At 42.5% G+C, this 26,313-nt stretch overlaps 1 protein-coding gene across 2 annotated transcripts in view; it reads right to left on the reverse strand.

The window, feature by feature from the left end:
• The window catches only part of tenm2a (teneurin transmembrane protein 2a), a 797,630-nt gene that overhangs the window by 191,320 nt on the left and 579,997 nt on the right, over nucleotides 1-26,313 (reverse strand). For both annotated transcript variants that reach the window (XM_060836884.1, XM_060836885.1), the window contains one exon: nucleotides 11,632-11,870. In XM_060836884.1, coding sequence (XP_060692867.1) covers nucleotides 11,632-11,870 — 239 coding nt within the window. The remainder of the gene's footprint in view (nucleotides 1-11,631; nucleotides 11,871-26,313) is intronic.

Genomic DNA, 26,313 nt, shown 5'->3' on the forward strand with positions numbered 1-26,313 from the left:
ACCTAATTTGCTAAACAAAAGACTCAGGAGGCTACCTATTGGCAATCTGAGCTGCCAGATTCTCCACCACTGACCATAGCAGCAGAAAGACTTTGCAAAACCCTTTCCATTTTATTTTTGCTAGTCCTCACCACCCACATAATCTCCAAGGAACCTGAACCATTTAGGCCAATAATCCTAATTGTGTCCTTTAGAAGTTTCAGCCTTTCCTAAGTTGCTGTAGCATTGCGCCATAAAATCATGTTCTATATCTACATTTTTCTTAATAGACAGGTGTCAACTCCTCCACACACTCAATGTTCTGACATTTGTGGTCAAAGCCACAGCTTTGATTTGCTGATTTCAACAACTTGAAAATTTCTCTCTGAGCTCTGTGACTTAAGACACCAAAACAAAAGGTCAGATTAAATCTCGGCCCATACCCAGTGCATAATCTGCAGGGACAGCAACCTCAACCAGAGGAGCAATTCATACAAGAGCTGAGTGACAGGAGGGGAGCAGTGCAGGTTGATGGAGACCAGCAACAACAGGCCAAGATCCTGAAGTGGGCATTAATTTCTTAGATAGGAACTTCAAATGGTGGTGCAATAGGAAGGTATTTCCACCCAGGACTTATTCAGATTAGAAATGATAGGCCTCCCCAACAATCCACAACAACTCCCCCTCTCTTCAACCTATCCTGCCTTATTCAATGCCCCTGCTGTGAAAATTTATGCACTATGTTTTGGGATACAAGTTTAGTTTTCGAAATGTACTCTTCAGGTTGAAGATTAAAATATTCAATGTAAGGTAACTAGAAACATCTCATGAAGAAATTGAATAGCAATCTAGACATATGTGCAATTCAAACAAGCTTGGAGTTAATTACAGCTAAAAGCTAACCAATGTTTGTCATCAAGGTCAAGCTGCAAGCAATAGAAAGATCCATGCAAGTCTGTCATCATTGTACAGCAAAGCAAGTCAATGATGAGTGATGCTGTAATATTGCATTACCAATCATGTTTGACAATCAAGGTCAGAGTTGGCATGACTCTTTCTGAACTTCCAGGTTTTGGATAAGTCGTACTGGACGCAAAATGTTAACTCAGTTTCCCTCTTCGCAGTTGCTGCCAGAGCAACTGAGTTTTTCCAGTATTTTGTTTTTATATCAGATCTGCAGCATCTGCAAAACTTTGCTTTTGTTTAAGGTTAAAGTCCAAGGCATAAGCAATCATAAGGCAGCAGGACCTTAGTTCGTCAGTTTTCAGGTCAATTTTAACTGCCCACTCATCAAGTTTCTGCTGAGTCAGCAAGGTTAAAAATCACCTGTCAGGGTTCCAGACCAAGTGATGCTTTCATCAGCAATTTTAAATGCGATATTTAATTAAAAATGGGATATCAAATGGATTTGTATAATTGAGTCTTACTTCTTAACTTATTTTCTTCTTTTCTGTTGCATAGGTCTCGAACATTATATCAGTGAAATCTCATCATGTGTATATGATTATGTTTGATCAGTTCTTGCAGCAACTCCTGTGTTAATATTTACACTGAAAATTGAAAATAAATCTTTATTTTGTTAAAAAAAGCCACTGTATTTACAAAGCAGAACACTCTGAAGTAGAAAGAAATATAAGGACAGGACTAATGAATAACAAAAATAATGGACCCACAACTTTAACAGCAGCTTTAACGTAATGAAATATCCTGAGGTATTTCACAGGATTGTGCCAAGACCAAGGAAACATGAGGACGGGAGAAAAATCTTGGTGAGAAAGCTAGGTGTTTACGGAAAGGTAACGGTGAAGGGGCAGAGGGGGTCAGTGGAAAGAGTCCCAGATTGTATGACCTGGACAGCCAAAGACAAGACTGCAGTAGTGGGACCATAGTGCAGAGAAGACCAGAATTGGAATTCTTGGGCTGGTCTTTACAAAATACCTACCTTGTTTGGTCTCAAATGCTCTCTAATACAAAGGCAATCCTTCAAAACTGTTAAACTAAAATTGCATTAATGGGATTAAAAATTAAAGTTTATTCAACTTACAATGTCACTCATTTTCAAACCTTAAGCATGAGGACAATCTTACTTTAAATCCCTGCAATAATGTTTTAATGGCTCTGTATGCCAACCATCCCTCTTTGAACTTAGTTCTGATAATGAGCTTCAGTGCTTCACCATTAACAGTTGCTGTGGGAACTCTTCTGACCTCCCAACTACTTCCAGTAGGCAGAAAAAAAGGATGTTTCTTTTCCATTTCCTCCATTAATACATGCAGTATTTACACCCATTGTGTGACCTGAAAGCATTTTATCTCAGCCTGTCACACTTAAATTGATATAAAGCATCAAATTATTTATGGATTACATTTTTAAACTCACAGTATAAATAGATTTTTGTCAAGCCACTATGGATAAATATCTCCAGTTGTAGGCTGACCATACTCTCTCAAGACCTCGTCACTTGTAACTTATCAACCAGACTTATTTACAATGATATTTGTTGCACATCACACTGTTTGTCAGGACAAATGCTCAACCATTAATTCAATTGAATTTTGGAGCATAGTGACATTTAGTGGGAAAAAGATAAATGTTAACACAGGATTGGGCCCACTGTTTCAGGTGAAAATCAAAGCCTATGATTCCCATCCAGCTGCAGGGAGTTGGGATGGGTGTGGGTTGATGGTTTACCAGACATGAGCTCTCTGGCAACAGTCATAACTTGGGCCATGCTTGGGAATTGGGGAACAACAGGCTTATATTGGGACACATCTGAGAGCTAAGAAGGATAGAAGCCAAGTAAGTCCGCTACTATAAAAGTGATCTACAAGGGCTGAGGTTTCAAGGGGTTGATCTTTGAAAATGGTAGACATCATCCAATTCTAGGATTCCCACCCCTACTCCAGGCTCCTGCACTGTTTGCAAGTATAGGAGAAGAGTGCGATCTCACACCCTGCCCCCCTGAATTAGAACATGGAACATAGAAAAGAACAGGCCCTTTGGCCCACGATGTTGTGCTGAGGTTAATCCTAATGTCAAATAAAATAACTTAACCTGTGTACCCCTCAACTCACTTCTATCCATGTGCATGTCCAGCAGTCACTTAAATGGCCCTAATGACTCTGCTTCCACCACCACCTCTGGCAACGCATTCCATGTATGCACAACTCTCTGCATAAAGAACCATCCTCTGATGTCCCCTCTATACCCTTCTCCTAATGTCTTAAAACTATGAGTCCTCGTACCAGTCAATCCTGCCCTGGGGAAAAGTCTCTGGCTATTGACTCTATCCATTCCTCTAATCATCTTGTATACCTCAATCAGGAATTGGCTGGCTTCATTGCAGGGGTGGGCATCTCTCACAACACATCCCCATCTCTCTTTTCCCACCCATCTCCACCTGCCTACACCTGCAATTGTGAAGCTCCACCAGTTCTGAAGGAGTTGTGTTTAATGGGCCCTCAGAAATATTGAGAACCACAGTCTGAATTCGGCAATCCTTCAGGGTATAACTTCACAAGATCTTATTGATGGCCTCCATGTCACAGTACACTTCCCCACTCACCCCTAATGGCATCTCAGACCCTCCATGTTGACTATCCTTGTTAAGTCCATTCTTCTCCAAATGCTAGTAAATTCTGTCCCTGACAATCTTCTTCAATTATTTCCCTACCACTGATGTAAGGCTCACTGGCCTATAATTTCCTGGATTATCAATGTTTTACTTCTAGAACAAAGGAATAACATTGGCTACTATCCAGTCTTCTGGAACCTTGCATGTGGCTAAAGAGTTTACAAAGATCTCTGTCCAAGTCTCAGCAATCTCCTCCCTTGCCTCCTTTAGTTTCCTGGGATAGATCACATCAGGCCCTCAGGACTCATTGACTTTAATCTCAAGACATCCAGCACCTCCTTTTTTTTAATATTGCAATGCGTTTGAGGTCAAACACACTCCTCTCCAAACTCTAAAGACCCATCCATATCTTTCTCCTTGGTGAATACAAATGCAAAGTATTAAATAAGGACCACACCTACTTCCTGTGCCTCCAAACATAAATTCCCTCTTCTGTCCATGATTGTACCTACCCTTTCCCTAGTTATTTTCCTCCTAATATACTTATAAAATGCCTTGGAATACCCCTTACTCTTTCTTGCTAAAGACTTTTTATAGATACTTCTCGCCCTCCTAATTTCTTTTTTAAGTTATTTGCTGCTTCCTTTATACTCCAAGGGCTGTGTTTGATTTCTGTTTCCTAAACTGTACATGTACATCCTTTTTCTTTTTAATTTAACTTACAAAATCTCTCATCATCCAAGGTTCCCACATCTTGCCATCTTTATCCTTCAAGCTCACAGGAATGTGCTGTTCCTGATCTCTGGTTAACTGGCTTTTAAAAGACTCCCACATGTGAGATGTGGATTTATCTTCAAACAACTGCTGTCAATCCAATTTTTCTAGTTTCTGCATAATACTGCTGTATTTTACCTTCCCCCAATTTAGCAGTTTCACCCAAAGATCAGTCTTATCTTTTTCCATATCTAACTTAAAACATACAGATTTATGATTACTGATTCCAAAATGCTCCCCCACTGAAACTTCTATTACCTGGGCAGACTCATTCCCCTTTACAAAGTCTAATACCATCCCTTCCTTAGTTGGACTACTTACATACAATTTCAAGAATTCTTCCTGGATGTACCTGACAAATTCTTCCCAATCTAAGTCACTGGCACTCAGGGTGTTGCAGTCAATATTGGGGAAATTAAAACCACCCACTATATTCCTCTCTATCATGGTTGGAATAACTGAACTCTGGAACATTGAGCTGCCAGTCTTCTCTCAACCAAGTTTAAGTCATGGCTACACATTGCAATCTCGTATACTAATCCAGGCTCTAAGCACATATGCTTTGTCAGTTATACTCCTTGCACTAAAATAAATACACCAGGCTATTATTCCCACTGTGTTCTGCCTGTTCTTCCTTCTAGACTTACTTGATTTAGCCTGTCTCTTCTCTTTAAACACTCCACATGCTGATCTATTGCTCTGGCTCCCAGCCTCCTGCCACACTAGTTTAAACTGTCCTGAGGGCAACAAGCAAACCTTCCTGCCAGGATATTGTTGTTCCCCCCAGTTTACGTGCAACCTGTAATTTGATGCTTTATTAATGCCTTGATGCTTCGTTGACTGTCACTTTAAAAGGGTGATAGGAACACCAGTTTTTCTTCTCAAAAGGGTGATGAATGGGAGTTTCACCCAAGCCATTGTTATAATGGGAAGAATTGGTTTGTACATTGTGCATAGCAGATGAAGGAGTATGGAGAAGTATGAGTTGACGTGGGAATTATTAGATGTGATGGGTCTGGATGGTGGGGCTTATGTTAGCACGGAAGGGGCCTGGGTATAAACTTTCTTTGGAATGGTTCCTGAAAGATTGGTCATGACTCCTCTGAGAATTGTGAACCTAAAGTTGTGAAGAAGCTTCGAGGTTCCCATCCTGCAATGCTGGTCAGGTTGAATGGGTGGTGTGCAGGATCACTAATCACACCCTTATTCTGCACCAGAGAAAATTAGGGGCAGTGGTAAAGGGGGCAGAGATACCAGAATTGGGTCGTATGTACCATTTTAAAATGGTTCTAGTGTACCTTCTGAATTTATGAAAATCGGGCTATCATATTGGCACTCCACTTAGCCATGAGGCCAAATAACTGATGCAGCGGAAGGTACGTTCACTGCTTTTTCCATGCTTGCATCACAGATCCTATGCTACTTGGTTCTTTTTGATGCTATGTTGGAATTGGTCAAGAGGCCACAGGCAAAATGCTAAATGTAACACCATATGAAATGTTACACCCCCCCAATAGAAGCAGATGGAAGAACAGACTGGACAGCAGATCTTGGAAAGGTGCAGATGTGGCAGAGTTGTTCTTATGGGTGACTTCAACTTCCCAAATTTTGATAGGAACCTCCTTAGTGCAGGTGGTCTGGATGGAGCAGATTTTGTCATTGTGTCCAGGAAGGATTCTTGACTCAATATGTAGATAGATCTACTGGGGGGGGAGGGGGAGGCCATATTGGATTTGATGCTCAGGAACAAGCCAGACCAGGTGTCAGATCTCTTGGTGGGACAGCATTTCAGTAACAGTGACCACAACTGCTTCACCTTTACCATATCCATGGGGAGGGATAGGAACAGACAATCTGGGAAGGTATTTAATTGGGTGAGGGGAAATTATAATGCTATTGGAATGGAGCTGTGGAGTATAAAGTGGGAACAATTATTCTACGGGAAATGCACAAAGGAAATGTGGCTGTTTAAGGAGCACTTGTTGCAAGTATTGGATAACTTTGTCCCACTGAGACAGGCAAGGAATTGTAAGGTAAAGGAGCTTTGGATTACAAGAGAAGAGGAACTTTTCGTCAAGAGGGAGAAGGAAGCTTACTTAAGTTTGAGGAAGCAAGGATCTGGCACAGCTTTAGAGGATTACAGGGTAGCTAGGAAAAAAAACTCAAAAGTGGACTGAGGAGAGCTAGGAGGGAGCATGAAAAAGCTTTGGCAGGAAGACTTAGGGAAAACCCAAAGGCGTTCTACACTCACGTGAGGAATAAGAGAATGATCTGAGAGAGGGTAAGGTTGATCAGGGATAGTGGAGGGAACTTGTGCCTGGAGTTTGAAGAGGGGTGGCTCTAAATGAGTTTTTTTCCTTCAGTATTCACTACAGAGAGGGACCTTGTTGATAGTGAGAACACCATGGATCAGGTTAATAGGCTTGAACAGTTTGATATTAAGGGAGTGGATGTTCTAGAAATTCTGGAAAGCATCAAGACAGATAACTCCCCATGGCTGACCAGATATATCCAAGTTTACTGTGGGAAGTGAGGAATGAGATTTCTGCACCTCAGGTGAAGATCTTTGCATCCTCACTCTCCACTGGAGTAGAACCAGCTGACTGGAGGGAGGCAAATGTTGTTTCTCTGTTCAAGAAAGGAAATAGGAAATCCTGGGAATTACAAACCAGTCAGTCTTACATCTGTGGTAACAAGGTATGGGAAAGGATTCTGAGAGATAGGATTTATGACTATTTGGAAAAACATAATTTGATTAAAGATAGTCAGCATGGCTTTATTAGGGGCAGGTCATGCCTCACAAGCCTTATTGAGTTCTTTGAGGAGGTGATGAGACAAGTTGATGAAGGTTGAGCAGTGGATTTGATGTATATGGATTTCAGTAAGGCATTTGAATAAGGTTCCCCATGGTAGACAGACTCATTCAGAAAGTTAGGAGGTATGGGATACAGAATTGGCTGGTCAAATGAAGACAGAGAGTGATAGTGGATGGAAAGTATTCTGCCTGAATGTTGGTCACCAGTGGTGTTCCACAGGGATCTGTTCCTTGGCCTCTACTCTTTGTAGTTTTTATACATGACTTGGATGAAGAAGTGGAAGGGTAGGTTAGTAGTTTGCTGATGACACAATGGTCGGTGGGGTTGTAGATAGTGTCAGGGTTGTAAAAAGACACTGACAGGATACAGAGTTGGGCTGAGAAGTTCAGATGGAGTTCAACCTGGATAAATGCAAAATGATTCATTTTGGAAGGTTGAATTTGAATGCTAAGTACAGGATTAAAGACAGGATTCTTGGCAGTGTGGAGGACCAGTAGGATCTTGGGGTCCATGTACATAGATTCCTCAAAGTTGCCACCCAAGCTGAGCGGATTGTTAAGAAGGCATATTGTGTTTTGGCTTTCATTAACAGGGGATTGAGTTGGAGAGCTGGGAGGTTTTGCTGAAGCTCTATAACACCCTGGTTAAACCACTATGTTGAATTCTGGTCACCTCATTATAAGAAGGATGCAGACGCTTTAGAGAGGTGCAAAGGAGATTTACTAGGGTGCTGCCTGAATTGGAGGGCTTCCCTTATGAAGAGAGGTTGGGTGAGCTCAGGCTTTTCACACTGGAGAGAAAAAAGAAGAGAGGTGACTTGATAGAGGTGTACAAGGTAATGAGAGGCATAGATTGAGTAGGCAGCCGGAGACTTTTCGCCAGGACAGAAATGGCTGTCATGGAAGATGATCATTTTAAGGTGATTGAAGGAAGGTATAAGAGACATGTCAAAGGTAGATTCTTTACACAGAGAGTGGTGGGTGTGTGGAATGCACTGCCAGTGATGGTCATAGAATCAGAGACATTAGGGACATTTTAGCGACCACTGGACAAGCACACAGATGACAGTAAATTGAGGGGTGTGTAGGTTAGGTTTATCTTAAATTAAGATAAAAGCTCAGCACAACATCGTGGGCCAAAGGGCCTTTACTGTGCTGTAACTGTTCTATGTTCTATGTTCTAAAAGCATGGGGATATGTTGTAATTAACAACACACACGATACCTCATTTTCCCTGTGCATTGGCAGATTCTCAATAAGTTATTTCCTTTCACTGTTTTCATGCAAAACCTGTGAAAAGTAAAATATTCTTCTTTCTGTTTCAGGATGGTTAGTACAAAGGCATCCTGCCTTTGATAGAATTCCAAATATATGCATGCCTCATTGAACTGAAAACTTCACAAGAATATTTCATCTATCAGCAAAGTAAACAAGTAGAGTCAGTTACAAGTTGGTATCATCTCTGACTAATTGCCTGCCAACCAGTTTAGTGCTTAATTGTCTAAAAATTCAAATTTACAAGGCAGTAGTACAATGTGATCAAAGGAACTTGGGAAGTAGAAATGGCCATTCACACCATCCAATTCACACCGTTAGCCACATCTGGTTTCAGTCGGTGATTTGATCATTTTTCATCTTTTTCAGCACGTACCCATATCTTTTCACTTTCCGCTGAATCAGTAATTGACCCAATTCCCTTTTGGATACTTCAACTAAGTCAGCATTTACTACACTAGATGCCAGCCTATTCCATAAATCAAAAACTCCAAGCGTGAAGAAGTTATCCCTGATTTCTAGTTGAGACCTCTTCAGATTCCAATCATGTCCTCTGATTTTTATATGTTAATTTGGCAAATAATGCCTCTCTCAACATTGCCATTATCAGTTCCCTTTATCACTGCTTCAGGAATTTAAATTTGCCCTGTTCTTTAAGCCTTTAGAGTTGTTGATTTATGAAATAAACTGTTACCAGCTGTGGGTTTCAGACATTTTATATGCAGAATAATGAATTGTTGGGAGTGAGTTGTAGGCTGCAATCTGATAAGAGCCTCCAATGATTTACTCGGAGAATAATGGTTCCTTGGAAAAGATTCATATGCAAGCTCCAAATCTTAAATGGGGTTGATTTTATAACTGGCAAATTGAGATAGTTAACACCAGCCTACTCTGAAAATGTAAATGCTGGTTACTGAGGAGCATCTGCATGGATTAAAACTCTTATTAAAAAAAAACTAATCTTTATTGTCAAACATGATTGGTGATGCAAAAATATCATAGCACCGCACATCATTGACTCTGCCTCTGTGTACAACGACAGCAGTCTTGCATGGAAATTTCAGTTGCTTTCAGCTCTTAAAGCACTCACTAGTTTGAACAAGTTGAACATATGTTTCTGTTTTAAAGCAAGGGTTGAGAAAGCCAATACTTGTGTAACATTAGGTTGTAAGTGAAATTGGGAATTGTACATACAGTTTGTTTTATTTGGGGGTGGGGGCACACGTCTTGTGCAAAATCAAATCAATTCAACATTGTTCACCCTGGTCATGCTGTGTTATGAATAGACTAGAACATGATGATGCTGTCAATTGCAGCACTATAGCAAGCAGCCTGCTGCTTTAGTGCTAATCCATGAGCCTCTTATTGTGGTTTTAGGGCAGACAGGAGGAATATAACAGATTCTTAAGTAATTTGCAATTTTGCCCACCAAAGAACATTTAATTTGATTTAAAGACTGCATTTTATGTTAGTTCCGTATTCCAGCTTCACTCAGAGATCTATGATGAAAAGCAGTTCCCAATTTTGACTCTGTAGAAACAGGCTTCTTGTTAAACCATTTATGGGTATGTCCAGTAGTGTCCTTCCTCCCTAGCTCAAGAAGAAGGCATTTGTTAACTTTGGGAAGGTGAAAAATTAAATAATGAAAGAAAAATGCAATGGATAATGTTGCTTAATGCTGACTGTGATAGTGTTGGAAACTTAGCATTTATTTCTCACTAAAGTTTCTCACTAAGCTGTGTAGATTAGGTTGCCAACTCAGGTTTGATGCTTTCCCTGGAAATATTATTGATCAACTTATTACCCCCAAACTCCTTTTCCCCCATATTATTTTATTCACAATGAATGTTCAATGTAAGTAAAAAAAACACACACAATTTGCTTGAATTACTTTTTCCCTAGGATTATACTCATAACCTGTGTCCAAGAGCTTAACATGTCCTCCTTGGAGATTCCAGGGCACTTGTGGAGGGTTGCCAACCTTGAGAGTTTGACTGAGAAAAGCCAACATTTAAATGCAGTCACTACATATGTCATTTTGCCACCTTTCTTGCCTAGGTCCTGATTTTACTTAATGCATTTCACACAATGACAGTGGGAGCTTATCTGATATTCAAAGAGACTTATTTCTGCAAAATCAAGATAGAATAACATTCCATGTAAATTTCATGACCCAGACAAAATTCAGTTATTGAGTTCGTAGACAAGTGCAGAGGCATTTACTGATCCACCATGCCAGACATGACACTTCTTTAATCAATAATTCCTGGGAATCCATTAATAATAGCAATTTCATAATGATAGCTATTTACAAAACACTGGCTTGCTAATGCATGTAGGAAACCAGAAAACCTCTCAATGAACTTGTTGTGAGCACATACTAATGATTAATGTGGATAGCCAAAATTCGTTCTTGGCAGAAATGGCCAACAATAATTCTGGTTTTCCCTTATACACTGGACATCAAATACTTCCAAAATTTTCCAAAATTCTAGGAATCAAGAATTAGTTCTACTAAACAGTCTGAAGAATGAATTTATTCTACATTGTCAAATAGTCTAAAATTAATTGACATAGTTATCGACATTAACTTAAAAGCTCCAATCTGAATTTGAAAAGAGAGCTCTTTTTACCTTCAATATCATCATTATTCTTTAACAGATAGAGGAATAACATTTTCAATAGCTATGAATTTTCAGAAAGGTTGCTATTCAAGGATTTCAGTTACCTGCACCAAATAGATGAATTTTGATTCTAGGAAACTAACTTATCTTAAAGAAAGTTTTGTTTTATGTTCCTCTTCACTGTTCTTCTATGTCTGTCTCCTACTGGTAACCTTATTTCACAAACCACTCCTTGGCTAAAATTCAACAAGTCACCTGCTGCCTGGTATCTGTGGGGGGTGTTTCTACAACCAACTTTGAAAGACTTCCAAAAAGAAGATTAGTTGACCTGCCTTCTGAATCTTTCTTTCCTTTCTGGGAAGGTTCCTTTTCTTCACCTTGGGACTCTTTCTTTAATCCATTTCATAACCCCCCTCACCCACCATACCTCCCAAGTCCCTAGCATCCCTACAGCCTGCCTGCGATAGGAACCAGAACTAAAATCAATGCTATTAAAAATTTAAACAATAGGATTGATTGTTAGTTCAGTGACAAAAGAAATACATTGCAGATCTGTAGAAATAGGCTGGTGTTAAATCTGAGATACGCACCAATGAAATATGCCAGGAGTATAGCCAGTACCACTGAAGCAGCGATAGCACACAAGGCAGCACATTTCCAGCTACAGTACTTCGATGGCTTCTTAAGTTTAAAAGCATTTCGGGAGAAGGTGCTTCGCGGCAAAAGGCGTGGAGGTGGAGAGTAGACAGTACCAGAGGTTAAAGGATAGCCAGGCGTGGACGTACTGAACAAAGGTGTTGTCCCAGACGAAGTCTTAAAAAGAAAGTGCCTGAAAGAGAGAAAGGAAAGAAGCTTACAGTATAGTCTACCCAAGCACTGAAAAGTTATTTTGCTTCTTGCTTGACTAGTCAGAAGATTATACCAGATACATGCCATCTCCAAATTTTTAAGAATGACTTTTCCACCTTTTTTTCTTATAAATTTTCACTTCTGTTTCTAGTATTATTCCTGACCAATCAGCATAATCCTTTGAGAAATAAACACTTGAATTTGAAAATCGTAAACATTGTCGTTTGGAATTTTTGCTCCACTGGTCAAGGTTTGCACTTATATGCAGTGTAACAAAATCATAAAGCTTGCAGTTATACACATATTCACATTTTATCCAATTTACAGAGAGAATTGCCTTTTAACATGAAAGTCAAGAACATCTATGAACAGGAAATAGAGTTGGAATGCCATTGTGAGCACTTCATTTTGATTTCTGCATCAGGAATGGTCGTCCTTATTGCACACTGTTGGGCAAGAGCCCAAAGACAGCAGGATTGAAATTCATTGGGCAACGAGTTGCATGTAACATCTTGCTCATAACTTGTAATGGCACGCAGTTGCTTTCTAGATATTTACAAAGCCAGCTGAAACAAAAAAGAAGGCTGTTGCTGGTGCCAACTAATCTCACACCTGTAAACTGGAGCTGATAGACATAGATTTTTTTTAATTGGGTAAGGCATAACCAAAATGAGTCATGGAATTACGATACACTATAACCACAATCTAATTGAGTGGCAGAGTGACCTGGAGGGCTGAATGATGCACTGTTGTTTCTTTGTCCTTAATAATAAACATTGATATGATTTACCTGAAGGAAGTTGACTGCTCACTAATGAACATCTCAGTCTGACATCAGGAGGATCAGCAAATCCTTTTATGCCACACAGTCATGACACAAAGCCCACAGATCATGTGACCTACCAGTTGTTCCTGTCATCTATCATGGAGGTCTTAGACAACAGCACGTGGGAAAGGATGTACCAGCCATTATCTGTTGTTGAGCTGACCAAGGCCCTCAAGCCCTCAGAAAAGAAAGAACTCCCAGAACAAATGGCTTACTGGCTAAGTTGTACTCAGTTCTGAGGAACTTGGTTGGCCATGACCTGCTGTAGGTGTACAACAGTATGTTTCTGGCTGATAGCATGTGCAAATCCATGAGGAAAGATAACATCACCCTCATCTACAAGCGGAAGGGGGAGAAGGAGGAAATTAGAAATTGGTGATGAGTTGCACTGTTTAATGTGGATGACAAAATCCTATCTAAGGTTACTGCCAACTGGGTCAGGTCTGCTCTGGGATCTGTGATTCACCCTGACCAAACCTGCGGTGTACCGGGCTGAACGAGCTCTGAGAGCCTCATGCTCCTCAGGGGTATGATGGCCTACATGCAGGACGGGGAGTGGATGCCTGCCTCATCAGGCTTTCAACACGATATTGTGCACACACTTGTGGGACGTGCTGTCCAAAATGGCCTTTGGGAAGGGAATCTGCAATTGGATCTGCCAGCTCTTCACCAACTTCAGTGAGAATGTCTCAATCAATGGGTGGGAATCAGGAATCTTCCTGATCAGATCCGGAATCAGGCAGGGCTGCCTACTCTCTCCTGCCTTGTTTCTGTGTTGTATACAGCGGTTTGCTGAGTCCATCAGGGAGGATGCGAGCCTGGGAGGGGTGACTATTCCAGGCAGCGGAGGCCTGCAGGTCAAAGTCTCCCAGTACATGGATGATGTCTCTGTTTTCTGCACAAATTCGCTGTCAGTGTGCAGACTCTGCAACCAGTTTGAACTGACTCCGGGAACCAAAGTAAACCAAAAAAAAAGCGAGGCCATGTTCTTTGGGAACTGGGCCGATTGATTCTTTAGCCTTTTCACTGTCAGGACAGATTACCTGAAGATGCTAGGAATGTGGTTTTGAGAGGCTGGGGCATGCACAAAAACTTAGAAGGAGTGTGTCACCAACATGAGGCAGAAACTGGGCTTATGGGAGCAGCACATCCTCTCCCCTGTGGGTAAAAACCTAGTCATCAGGTCTGAGGCACTCTCTCTCTGTTGTGGTACGTGGCACAGGTCTAGCCCATTCCCAGAACCCGCGCTGTTGCAGTCACCTGAGCCGTCTTTCATTTTATCTGGAGGTGTAAGATGAACACGACCACAGATCTCTGGGTAAGGGTGGAACATGAACATACACAATGCTGCCTTCATTCTGATGGCTACCTTTGTATATGGCTGCATCAAGCTGAGTATAGACCTTCAGTATGCAAACACCTAGTCTCACTACGTACTGAGGTTCTACCTGCCTCCAATGGGACTGGCCTCATTGCCACGGAATGTTCCAAGTGGTTGGACTGTTCCGTGTCACCTGTCCTAGATGGACACATTTGCAAAGATAAACAGCTTTTACCACAAGTCCACCAGGAAGTGGTCAGCATGTAGTGTCCTCGAGACCCTGTGAGAAAAGGTAGATCTTGTTGCATGGTTTCCTGAGTAGAGCGTCAAAGACACTTGGCAGAATGCCTCATCACCAGAACTTTCCAACAAGCACCAAGACATCACTCGGCTGAGGGTGAGAAGGGCACTACCTGAAAGATCCTTCATGTATGCCCGGGTTTTTTGCACCACCACATGCTGCCCTTGAAGTTGCTGTGGTGGTGGGGTGGGGGGTAGTGGTTGTCACACATCTCCTACTGGAATGCGCCTTTGCAAAGGAAGTCTGGAGAAAGATGCAGTGGTTTTTGTTGCTATTCATGCCAAACAGCTCTGTGATGCAGGACTCTGTGCTCTATGGTGTCTTCCCTGGGACCCACACTGAGGAAAACATTGACTGCACCTGGAGGACCATCAACTCAGTGAAAGATGCTCTTTCGTTTACTCGAAACTTATTGGTCTTCCAGAGCAAGAAGGTGACATCGACTGAATGTTGCAGACTGAGTGTTACATTCTAAAGTCAACATCTACATGCTGAGGGGTGCACTAAAGCATGGGGCAGCAGCGGCTAAGGCACAGTGGGGGAAGACCACTGTCTAAGGTCTTTCTGCTGAAGTACAATGGGGGTCCGTTCAATTATTGGACTCATCCATTGTCTGAAATATATGTAAATATAGTCTTGTCTGAGTAAGAAATGCCTTTGGTTTGTTTGTTGAATAGAGTCAAACTTCAATGTTTATTTGTTTCTTCATATACTGCTGTACAGAACCAAACTCTTTAGTGACTACACAGGTATTTAAAGATATTTTTATAATAATGTATATTTTTGAAGTATAAAAATAATTTTGTAGATAAAAATTGCTCTTGTCTAGTTTGTTGAATATCATTGTTTTTAACTAATCAATTGAAATATGTGAAGGGTATTTGCTATTGCTACATAGTCATTAACATTGAGAACATGTTCTACAAATTCTGAAACTGGAGTTCAACATATCAGTGAACAATCATAATGTTCTTGCAAACTTCACAAGCAAAACCTTCTGCATCCATTAATCACTATGCAACGTGACAAGGTCACATGTACAGAGAACATGCTCCCATGTTAATTTTGTAGTGTCACTTTGTGATGTGAGGCTCTTCTGAATATTTTGCCTCTCCTTAGAGTGATATCCCTTCAAGTTTAGTTGGCTGGTTGCATGAACATGGTGTTAACAAAACCTGGAAACTAATCACGATACTGACAGATTTTGTTTGTGTCAAACATTAGTTGTGGATTTTCTGCCATTATATACACACAAGATGCCAAGGAATTCTAGAACAAGTTGATATCCAGATTAATTGACCTGTACTGTGGTCAGCTCATTAGTCCGTAATATTGATTGATCATCAAACCAGTCACAAATCAGGCATTCTCAGTATCATGCATAGTGTAAGAAACATCAAAAACGCTTTGTAATTGATCAAGTCCATTTGGTTCACAGCTTCTGCATAGCTTGGCCCAACACGGACACCATCCCATAATCTCAAAGCAATGTTCAACAAAATTTGGTATGGTTGTAAAGGAATCATCAAACAGCCAATCATCAGCAGGTCTCCACTGTTCGATGCTGGCTGATTGTCTTCCACAGATGACATTTGCTTGGTACAAAATGGATTATTAAGTAAATATCCTACAGTTAATCCTACTCATTGCCCAATATTTATCTGACTTTCCTTTGTCATCAAGACAACGGGAATGGTATTTGCGAAAGAAAGAACTCCCATTGCACAGTTTGGCTTGAAACAAGTTAATAACTATTTTCATGCTCGCTGTCTAGCTTCAAACAAGATTTGTATTTCGGCACTTCTAAAAGCTGGATCATTTTTTCTTCAATCTTTTATTGCTTGACATTGAATAGTATCAGACTGCTCTGACTTAGAACCTTATTCACTGGAGCCAGCCAAGTTGTTTGTTACTTCCCAAATTTTAGAAATTGTTTTACTACTCAAATCTGTGCTTTTTAGATAACTGCCGAGAGACAGGTGTATTGGCAATGTTGCACGATTTCATTTGGTGCTACCTATTATACTAAATAATTTCAGATGCGTGAGCACGGGCCCTGTTTTTTTCAGTGACTTGCAATACTTACCAGCAGTCTTTACCTCCCAAAAATAGGTTGTGGATATCATTTGGGGGCTCACAGTTGTTCATATATGAAGGAGCAGATTGCGGTAGTTCTGTAACGCATTGATTATCAAATTTATGAGGACTCTTGTGGTGCCATGTTAGCTTCCATACCTGTGAGCCAGGAGGCCCACATTAAAGTTCCACCTGATCCAGAGATGTCTCAAAGCATCCCTGAATAGGTTGGTTTGGACAAAAGAAACCTTCACCCTTAAAGCCTTTAGAGAGAGGTGGGTACTGTGGGTGAGAGAGTGAAAATGTACTTGTTGATTGGAGATGCACGATATATAATTTTTATAATTTTTATCTCAATCAAAGCCTGAGTTGTAACACCTGTATTTATGGGAGAATGAACAGCAAGATTTTCAAAGACTTAGACAGAATAAATGGAAAGAAGGATTGTATGTTATCGTTTCCCTTGGTGTGGGAAGGCCAAGGCTCAGGAAGCAACAGGAAGAAGTAAAAGTAGAGGTTAATGTTGGGAATATGATATATGTTAGCAATCCTCACGTACTTTGACAGCTGACAGTTGAGATTGAATGGGGGTCTCACCCTCACATTTGCCAGCAGTGAGACTGGCTCAGGGATATTTCCAAATGGTTAAAATAAAAGGGGTCAAAACAGGTTGCTTCTTCAAAGTAGGATGCCCTTCAGGATGGCTATTTGTGGTCAATACTGGATGGGGACTGCCTATGTCTTTGGGACATGGAGATCTAGATTCCAATGGTATGCTATACTGCCAGGGGGAGACTACCTTGATGGAGTGAGTAGCCTTCCCACATGACAGGAGAAAGTGAGGACTGCAAATGTTGGAGAGTCAGAGTCAAAAATGCGATGCTGGAAAAGCACAACAGGTCAGGCAGCATCTGAGGAGCAGGAAAGTTGACATTTCGGGCATAAACACTTCATCAGGAATGTGGCGGGGGAAGGGGGCTGAGAGATAAATAGGAGGGTGGGGGTGGGAATGGGGGGAAGGTAACTGGGAAGACTATAGGAAGATGCAAGTGGGGATGACTGTGATAGGTCAGAGGAGAAGGCAGAATGGATAGGTGGGAAGGAAGATGGACAGGTAGGACAGGGAGGGGAGATAAGGGTTTCACCAGTTTCCTTATTTCTCCTCCCCGCACCTCATCCCAGATCCAATCCTCCAACCCAGCACCACCCTCTTGAACTGTCCTACCTGTCCATCTTCCTTGCTATCTACTCCACCCTCCCGTCCGACCTATCAATATCACCCCCTACTTGCATCTACCTGTCACCTTTCCAACTACCTCCTCCCCAGCCCCACTCCCAAGCCCATCCTCCTATTTATCTCTCAGTCCCCTTTCCCCCACGTCCTAACATTCCTGATGAAGAACTTACGCCCAAAATGTCGACTCTCTTGCTCCTCGGATGCTGCCTGACCTTTTCCAGCGCCACATCTTTGACTCCCCACATGGCAGGGAAGGGAAGGGAATGCTCCTCAGGTGCCAGCGAAAATCTGGCAGCCATCTAATTGTGTTTGTAATTGCTGAAATAGTTCCATGGGGAAGCAATCTAACATGTTGCTCACTGCTGAAACCCTCCCCCTATGGTGGAAATATATCACGGTGCCATCCTGAAGCATTTCACTGATTTTCCCAGCCTTCCATCCTGACTCAGAGACTAGGAAAATACTCCTTGAGATTTGAGGGTCTTCACCTTCTACTGCCATTCACTGTTTAATTCATTGCATTGCCATCACTCAACAGATATCAAGAAGGGCCTGTTTATCAAAATCCACCCTAAAGTTCTTATGTACATTCAAAGTTGCGGATGTACGGCTTGCAATAGTGTGAAGATGATGAAGTAAGACACCATGGACTGGTTCAGTTAGTACGACTTAGTAACAGATTCCTGGTTCAAATCCCACACCATGTCTTAAAGCACAGAAGTCAAAGCTGACACTTCAGTGTAGCGTTGAAGAAGGACTAAACTGTTCTGCATGCTCCCTTTTGGATGAGATGTTAAACTGATGAGTCTGTCAGCTTGGGTGGAATGCAAAGCTTTCTGTTGCATCATTTTGAACGGGGGAGTTTGGGCCAATATTTATCCTCTGGTCATTATCACATTGCTGTATGTGGGAATATTCTGTAGACAAATTTGCTGCTGCATTTCCTACATTACAACAGTGATTACTGGATGTAAGTTTGCTCACTGAGCTGGAAGGTTTGTGAAAGGAGAGTGATTACTCTTCAAAAGTCTTTCAGTAACTTAAAACACTTTGTGATGCCTATTGGTCATGAAAGTACTATGTCAGCGTAAGCCTTTCTTTCTTTTTAACTTACAAGCTGAAGACCATGTACATGTAGTTCACTTTTCTTCTCTCAACACAACATGAATGTTTTTCTATTCTCATGTCAGCTACTGAAGAACAGGAACTTACAAAAATACTGGAGGAAGAGAAGGAAGACAAAATAGCAATAAGAAAACATTGTCATTTGATCTCACCTTCACAGCCAACAACCTAGACAGCAGAATAGAAAGCATGATAGAGACTAGGATAGAGAAGGGAATCTCACATGAGATATTAGGCACATATGTGCAGGAAGTAGGGGAAGCAGGAAATGTAGCATAGGTACCAGTTCCTTGATGGGACAGGTATCACACTGGGTCTGCAGCAGAATGTCAATGTCACAAGTAATTAAGGTTGCAATATAAACATGATCTTGTTAATTGATTAATTGATGTCAAGACACATAAAAGGGGAACAGTTGAGATTGTGAGGGAGAACTATTTGACAATTAGATCGTTAAAAAACAAAGAAACTTGAAGCACAGAATGCTGTAGGCCCCTGAACAATATGGACTAAGGTGAGAAGAGTAGCAGAATTGCATGACAAGTCTAGAGGAATCTACCTTAACACCAAGAACAACTCATTCCATCATTTGATTAAATTCGTGGTGAGTTGTCTATTTCAAGGGATTATTGATTAGATTACTTACAGTATGGAAACAGGCCCTTCGGCCCAACAAGTCCACACCGACCCGCTGAAGCGCCACCCACCCATTTACCCCTTACCTAACACTACGGGCAATTTAGCATGGCCAATTCACCTGACCTGCACATCTTTGGACTGTGGGAGGAAACCGGAGCACCCGGAGGAAACCCACGCAGACACGGGGAGAACGTGCAAACTCCACACAGTCAGTCGCCTGAGTCGGGAATTGAACCCGGGTCTCAGGCACTGTGAGGCAACGGTGTTAACCACTGTGCTACCGTGCCGCCCTTGTTAGCTACCTTATTAACTGCATGTCTTGCCTCAGGAGCATGCCGTTTCCTATCCTACTTCCCACAGTGAGCAAACGAGACATTGAGTATTTTTGACACAGAGGTCAGAGCGGATAGGTGGTGACTTCAGCTTGCTGCTTGCTCCGAGCCACCTCCATGTTGAATTCCAGGCATGGTCTGTGGGCACCAATGACGGACACTGGCATTTGACATGTGCCAGCCTGTAAGAACTCTTGCAACACATTTCTGATCCACTTGCATTGAAGCACTTCTGACCTTCGATGCTGTATCTAACAGCAGAACAGCAACTATCAATGGGAGTGTTGCAGGAAGGACACTGTGTTCTCAGGGACACAGACCCAGCTTATGAACTGGACCAGGCTGCATCTCCTTTTCACTTGCTTTCAGAGTGCTCATATACTTTGAGCCTTCCTGGATGCTCACAGCATCCCTGCCTCTCCTGTTTCCACCTTACCTCTCTGCTGGGCTCACAATATTGCTGCATTGCACTGTCATTTATCACAGTCACAAAGCCAGGAAGCCTGTCATAGGTATCAGAATATCTCAGTGCAGGGAGATAGCCTTCAGTCAAATGGTCCCAGCCAATAAGTCACGGACAGCCTCTGATACCAGTTTGGGGGCATTGACACAGTCAGTCAGCTGCTCAAAGGCAGCCACAGTCAAGATCCACTCTCCTTTAAGGGTGAGAAACTGAATGCTGGGCAGCTGACTACCCATCTGGACTCTTCTTACCTTATTGGGGGCTGTTTTCCTCCTGGAACAAGAGACAGGCAGGTAGTAAGGGAGATGCAAGTGTGGCACAGCCGTTACTTTTGAAGCAATTAGGCAGGTAACCCAAGTGATTGAGCTGGCAGCACAAAGACCAGGCAGAGTTAGTGATGTCAGGGCTGGAGTTGGTGACAGCGAGTGAGAGAAGATGTTGCAGACAATAGTGAGACAGGTAGAACATTGGCCTTGTTGGGAAGTAGGTGTAGAGGAGACAGAGAGTCAGTGTGAGGTATTGAAGAGAAGACGGCGGCACTTATGCTGACAGAGTGGAGGAGATCGATGAACTTCTTCCCACTCTCCTATGCACTTGTCCAGATGGTTGAGAGTGTACTGACTCAGACGGCAACCTCAGACCAGGCATCCACTGACAGCTTTAGGAACAGTGGATATCCCACCTCATTACCAGCAGGGCCTCCATGTCCCTGCAAACAAAGCAAGATGCCAATTTTCCCTTGTCTATCATGTCGCAGGCAAATATCAGGAACTCTGCCAGGCAGCTTCAGCATGACAGTGCTTGTCCAAGTGCACAATACCCTTTTAAAAATGGTGCAGGTGCCAGGGATGCTCATCCGCTCTGGGATAGTCCAGCAGTAATGAATGATACAATAGGGCCGGAATCAGCCAAGTGGAATGCAAAAGGGGTTAGGTAATTAATGACGAGAAAGTGAGGACTGCAGATACTGGAGATCAGAGTCGTGAGTGTGGTGCTGGAAAAGCACAGCAGGTCAAGCAGCATCAAATTCCTGATGAAGGGCTTTTGTCCAAAATGTTGATTCTCCTGTTCCTCAATGCTGCCTGACCTGCTGTGCTTTTCCAGCACCACACTCTTGACTGAGATAATTAATAAGGTGAGTTTGGTAAGATACAGTGAGAAGTCTCTCTTCGACCTCAGTGAGAGAACCCCTCCTGAAACTTTGGCAAAACTAACACTTAGCTAAAAACATCAGATTCAGCCCCTTCGAAGAGTGTGAATCTATAAACCAAGAATTCTAATGAGGACTTCACTACTACAGAGAAAGGATAATGGGTTGATCTGCATTGGGAATCCTGCCAGGAAACATGTGCTCAATATCAAGGAATATGGAAGAGTTCAGCTCAACTTGCCAGAGGGCTTTGTGCAGAACTGGGAGACAATTCTTTCCAACATTGTCAACTCGACAAACACAGCTGTGAATCCTACAAGATGAAGCAACATATGATGACTGATGCTACATTGTCTGAACAGATAAATAACTTAAAAGAAAAGGTTTGGATGGGAATGTGGGGATGGTTTAGTGGAAACTACAATAGAGAAAGGAACATGAAGTTTGGGGGAGGTGAAGGGGGAATCTAGAACAACAGGTAGAACCTGCAACTCATTCTTTCGATTGCAATGTGTAAAGATTTCCATCTCAATGCGATTTTCAATGAAAATCGATAATAGCTGTCAGAATGCCCAGAGTGAGCAGAGCAAGTTTGTTTCTTTTTTCTATGTGTGATTGAGTTCCTGTGGGTGATTTGAGGCCGTTCAAAAGGCAAATGCATTAATTAGGCCTTCAGATTCCAGATTAAATCCATCTGCAATCACAAAATTCCACAGGTACCTTATGTATTGACCAGCTGTATTGGTTACAAATCCTGGCCTTAAGACATCATGATCATTACGAAGGGCTTTTGCCCGAAACGTTGATTTTACTGCTCCTCGGATGCTGGCTGAACTGCTGTGCTTTTCCAGCACCACTCTAATCTAAACCCCGACATCATGATCATGTCACTGATGATGACAAAGAAATCCTAGTAATTTTTATTTTAATCGGGCTGATTGATGAATTGAGCCCAGGGGTCTGTTTCCATGCTGTAAACCTCTATGACTCTAATCTCTGTGAAGCAGAAATGATCGCAGTCAACTTTTAAACAATCATTTATGATCCACAATTCCCATTTACAGTCCAAGGTCTATTGGCTTCACAAGGACTGGGAGCTGCTTTCCACTCATGTTGAACTGTAAATATCTCACAATAAGCTCTTATATACAATGCTGCCTTTCTTGGTTGATGATAGGGGTGGAGGTGGGACAAAGTTTCACCAATTCTACCACACTTAAAACCTCATACTCTCTTTGTGTGAAGTGGCTGAGCTACATTGGAATGAGGTGTAATATGTCAGACAATGCAGACACTACCGTAGTCCTCCTTGTCAGATGCCTCCATACTTCATTGTATCAAGGACTATGCTAAACTCTCAGTTCTATGTACTGCCACTGCTGACTGTTCACACCATTAAGGAACTGTTTTGCTTCTTAAATTCCCGCTTATTGGAACTATCCCCAATATATCCAGCTACAGTAGCTGTTGTCAGCGCTGCACAAGGGAAGGCACAGAAAAATTGAGATAAAAACAATGACTGCAGATGCTGGAAACCAGATTCTGGATCAGTAGTGCTGGAAGAGCACAGCAGTTCAGGCAGCATCCAAGGAGCAGCAAAATTGACGTTTCGGGCAAAAGCCCTTCATCAGGAATAAAGGCAGTGAGCCTGAAGAGTGGAGAGATAAGCTAGGGAAGGGTGGGGGTGGGGAGAGAGTAGCAATGAGTACAATGGGTGAGTGGGGGAGGAAATAAAGATGAGAGGTCAGGGAGGAGAGGGTGGAGTGGATAGGTAGAAAAGGAACTAGGCAGGTCGGACAAGTCCGGACAAGTCATGGGGACAGTGCTGAGCTGGAAGTTTGAAACTAGGATGAGGTGAGGGAAGGGGAAATGAGGAAGCTGTTGAAGTCTACATTGATGCCCTGGGGTTGAAGTACTCCGAGACAGAAGATGAGACGTTCTTCCTCCAGGCGTCTGGTGGTGAGGGAGCATCAGTGAAGGAGGCCCAGGACCTCCATGTCTTTGAGGATGAATAATGTGTCAGCAAACAACATTCCCTCTAATTTTCTTAGTCACTGTGTAGATCTCCAAGGTCAATGTGTGGCAGCAACTTCCAGAGGTAGAAATTAATGTCAGCATACTGACTGGCATGTGCAGAACTTCCCAGCAGCTTGGAGAGCAAGACAGCAAGCCAAGGACCAGCAGTAACCTCCGGCAGGTAACAAACAGCCTACATGTGAAGAGTTCACTAAGAAAATACCTTCAGGATGCACAGGAGATACGGGAGGTCCAGGGTCTATCATACTCCATGTCATTTCTTCTGTTGCAGAACTATGCCAGTAGAGCTTATGACCTGACAGGAAGCGTGATCATCCTATCCCAGTGGCCATTAAGGAAAGCAGCAATACTTAACTTCTTATAGGACTGACTGCTTCTAAATACACTGGGGTTCATCGTGTGGGATGTTTTGATTGTCAACCCACAAATGTATCAAGGCTCTACAAGATCCCACCACTTTGCCTTGTTTCCCTGTGACAAGGTCAATGCTACAGCCAACAGCCGCTTTACCAACACAGCCATCTTCACCCACATTCAGGACACTCTAGACAGCACACATATTGTGTTGGGAGTGATGTATCATAACATGGATTACTTTAACAATGGAAAAACATTCATTTCAGTCAATGTACAAGTTATTTGTGATCATTGGCACCACATGTTAGAACTCCACTCCAGGTACCTTAGAAGTTGTCATAAGGTTTATATTCTTGAGAACTCTTGTTCATGGCTCATTTAAAGTCTGGCTGTCTTACATGGATGCTGCTGGGAGACAATGGCTGGCTGATGGTTCCATTATGCAACTTCCTGACTGAGCTGAGCATATATACAATACATCTCATTCTTTCACCATCACGAAGCAGATGATAAGCCTCCTCAAGACGGGGTTCCAAAGCTTGGAAAGGTATGAAAAGGCCCTACAGTACAGCCCAGGCAGAGTGTGCCTCTTAATCCTTACATGTTGTGCTCTGCTAAGCTGGAGAAGGAAAAAAAATCATACATAATGGAAGATGAAGAGGTGGGGGAGTGGATCTTTCAAGGAGGACAATGTGTACCTTGTGCAAGAGGAACAACATCTTCAACATGATTGAGTGATGGAGCACTGAGCTCAACAAGCCAGACAGGGATTTATTGACAACTGCTATGAACAGTCAACAGATTGGAGTTGAATGAAGTGATCTTTTGTTGATTTCTAGCAACTCCAAACATTCGCATTCCCAAAAGCATAAACTGCTCACTATGTTTGTTCTTTATTCAATTTTCCATTAGTTTCCTAGAAGTTGATGTCAACAATTGTTGGAAAGAGTCACAACATCTGATGCTTCTACATTCAGCAATAACAATCTATTAGGTCATCGGGAAAGATTAGGACTCCTTCAGGCAGGCTTCTCAAATAGTATCGTGCTAAGGATGGGTCAACCTCTGTTGCTTCATTCTTGTACTTGCAGCTAAAATGGCAGTCAGACTGATTCAAAGTGCCAATATATTTATAAATATGATATTCTATTTACAGTGAAGTGTATTCCATGCCACCAATAAGTTGTCGAGAGTTTTCTTTTTCTTTGTTTTCTCACAATGTGTCAGGGATCCACTGCTGTTTTGATTGGAGCCTGCCCTGGAGTGGAGCCTGCCAACCTTCAGGATTATTGCAGATGACCTGTGGGCATTTGTGGTGAGAGAGCCAGGAAGTGCTTAGGGTATACCCTTTGTAGCACGCTGACACTCCTCAGCTTGAACTTCCACAAGGTTGGGTATCATAGACAGGGTGGAGATGGAGAGACCGGGTATTTATTAGATTACCTACAGTATGGAAACAGGCCCTTCGACCCAACAAGTTCACACCGACTCTGAAGAGTAACCCACCCAGACCCATTGCCCTACATTTACCCCTGACTAATGCACCTAACACTATGGGCAATTTAGCATGGCCAATTCATCTGACCTGCACATCTTTTGAATTGTGGGAGGAAACCACGCAGACACGGGGAGAATGTGCAAACTCCACACAGACAGTCACCCTAGGCTGGAATCGAACCCAGTTCCCTGGTGCTGTGAGGTCGCAGTGTTAATCACTGAGCCACTGTGCCACCCTTAAATCTCTGGAGTGTCTTGAGAGGAGATTTCTGGAGTTCTGTATGTGGTTTCTCCTCTGTCTGGGTCAGTGTTGGCACCACCCTATTGCCTTGAGAGGAAAGGGCACTGGGAATGAGGTCAAGTTCTCCTCTTTCTCTGTCACCTTGCTCTTGGTGCTGACCAGCAGTGCAATCAATAGTGGAGTGCAGGTCTGTGTGCATTTCCAACAGCCAATGAGCACTCTGCTGGATTGGAACTCTCCACTCGTCCAACATCCATCTCTTGGGGGTCATCAGGAAAAGGCACTGCTTGAGAGTCATGACTTGGCATTGTTGTCATAGGATTCAGAACTAGTCTATGGGGAGGGGGAGGTTATGGACTGGCATGAGTAGGAATGAAGAGCAGATGGGGTGTGAGGGAGTATGACACATGAGGGCTGGAGGACTAACGTTTGAGAAAACAACCATGATGAACCGTTTTTTAAACAACAGCACTAAGCAGCTCCTATGGCAAGCACCATCTGTATCCAGGCATGACTCCATCCCACAAACACCACCCCATAGAATGAAGATCCTGTTGTTCAGTTTTTTTTTACTTAAGTGGGTGCGTGAGTTTGGAAATTTCCCCACCCCATCCCGGACCTGGGGCTGAAAAATGTAGGCTTTCTTGTCAGGGATGGGCAACTGATTTTTCAATCCTATTTTGCAGCTTTAGCAGACCACTTAGCTTCTCAGGACTGATACTGCAGAGATCACTTTCTCCCCCACAGTATCCAATCTGATATAAAAACCAAAACAAGCTTTTTGAGAACTGAAGCTGTTCAGAGGAAGGGTAACTGGATCC

Source organism: Hemiscyllium ocellatum, chromosome 16 (genome assembly GCF_020745735.1).
Source record: "Hemiscyllium ocellatum isolate sHemOce1 chromosome 16, sHemOce1.pat.X.cur, whole genome shotgun sequence".
NCBI lineage: Eukaryota > Metazoa > Chordata > Chondrichthyes > Orectolobiformes > Hemiscylliidae > Hemiscyllium > Hemiscyllium ocellatum.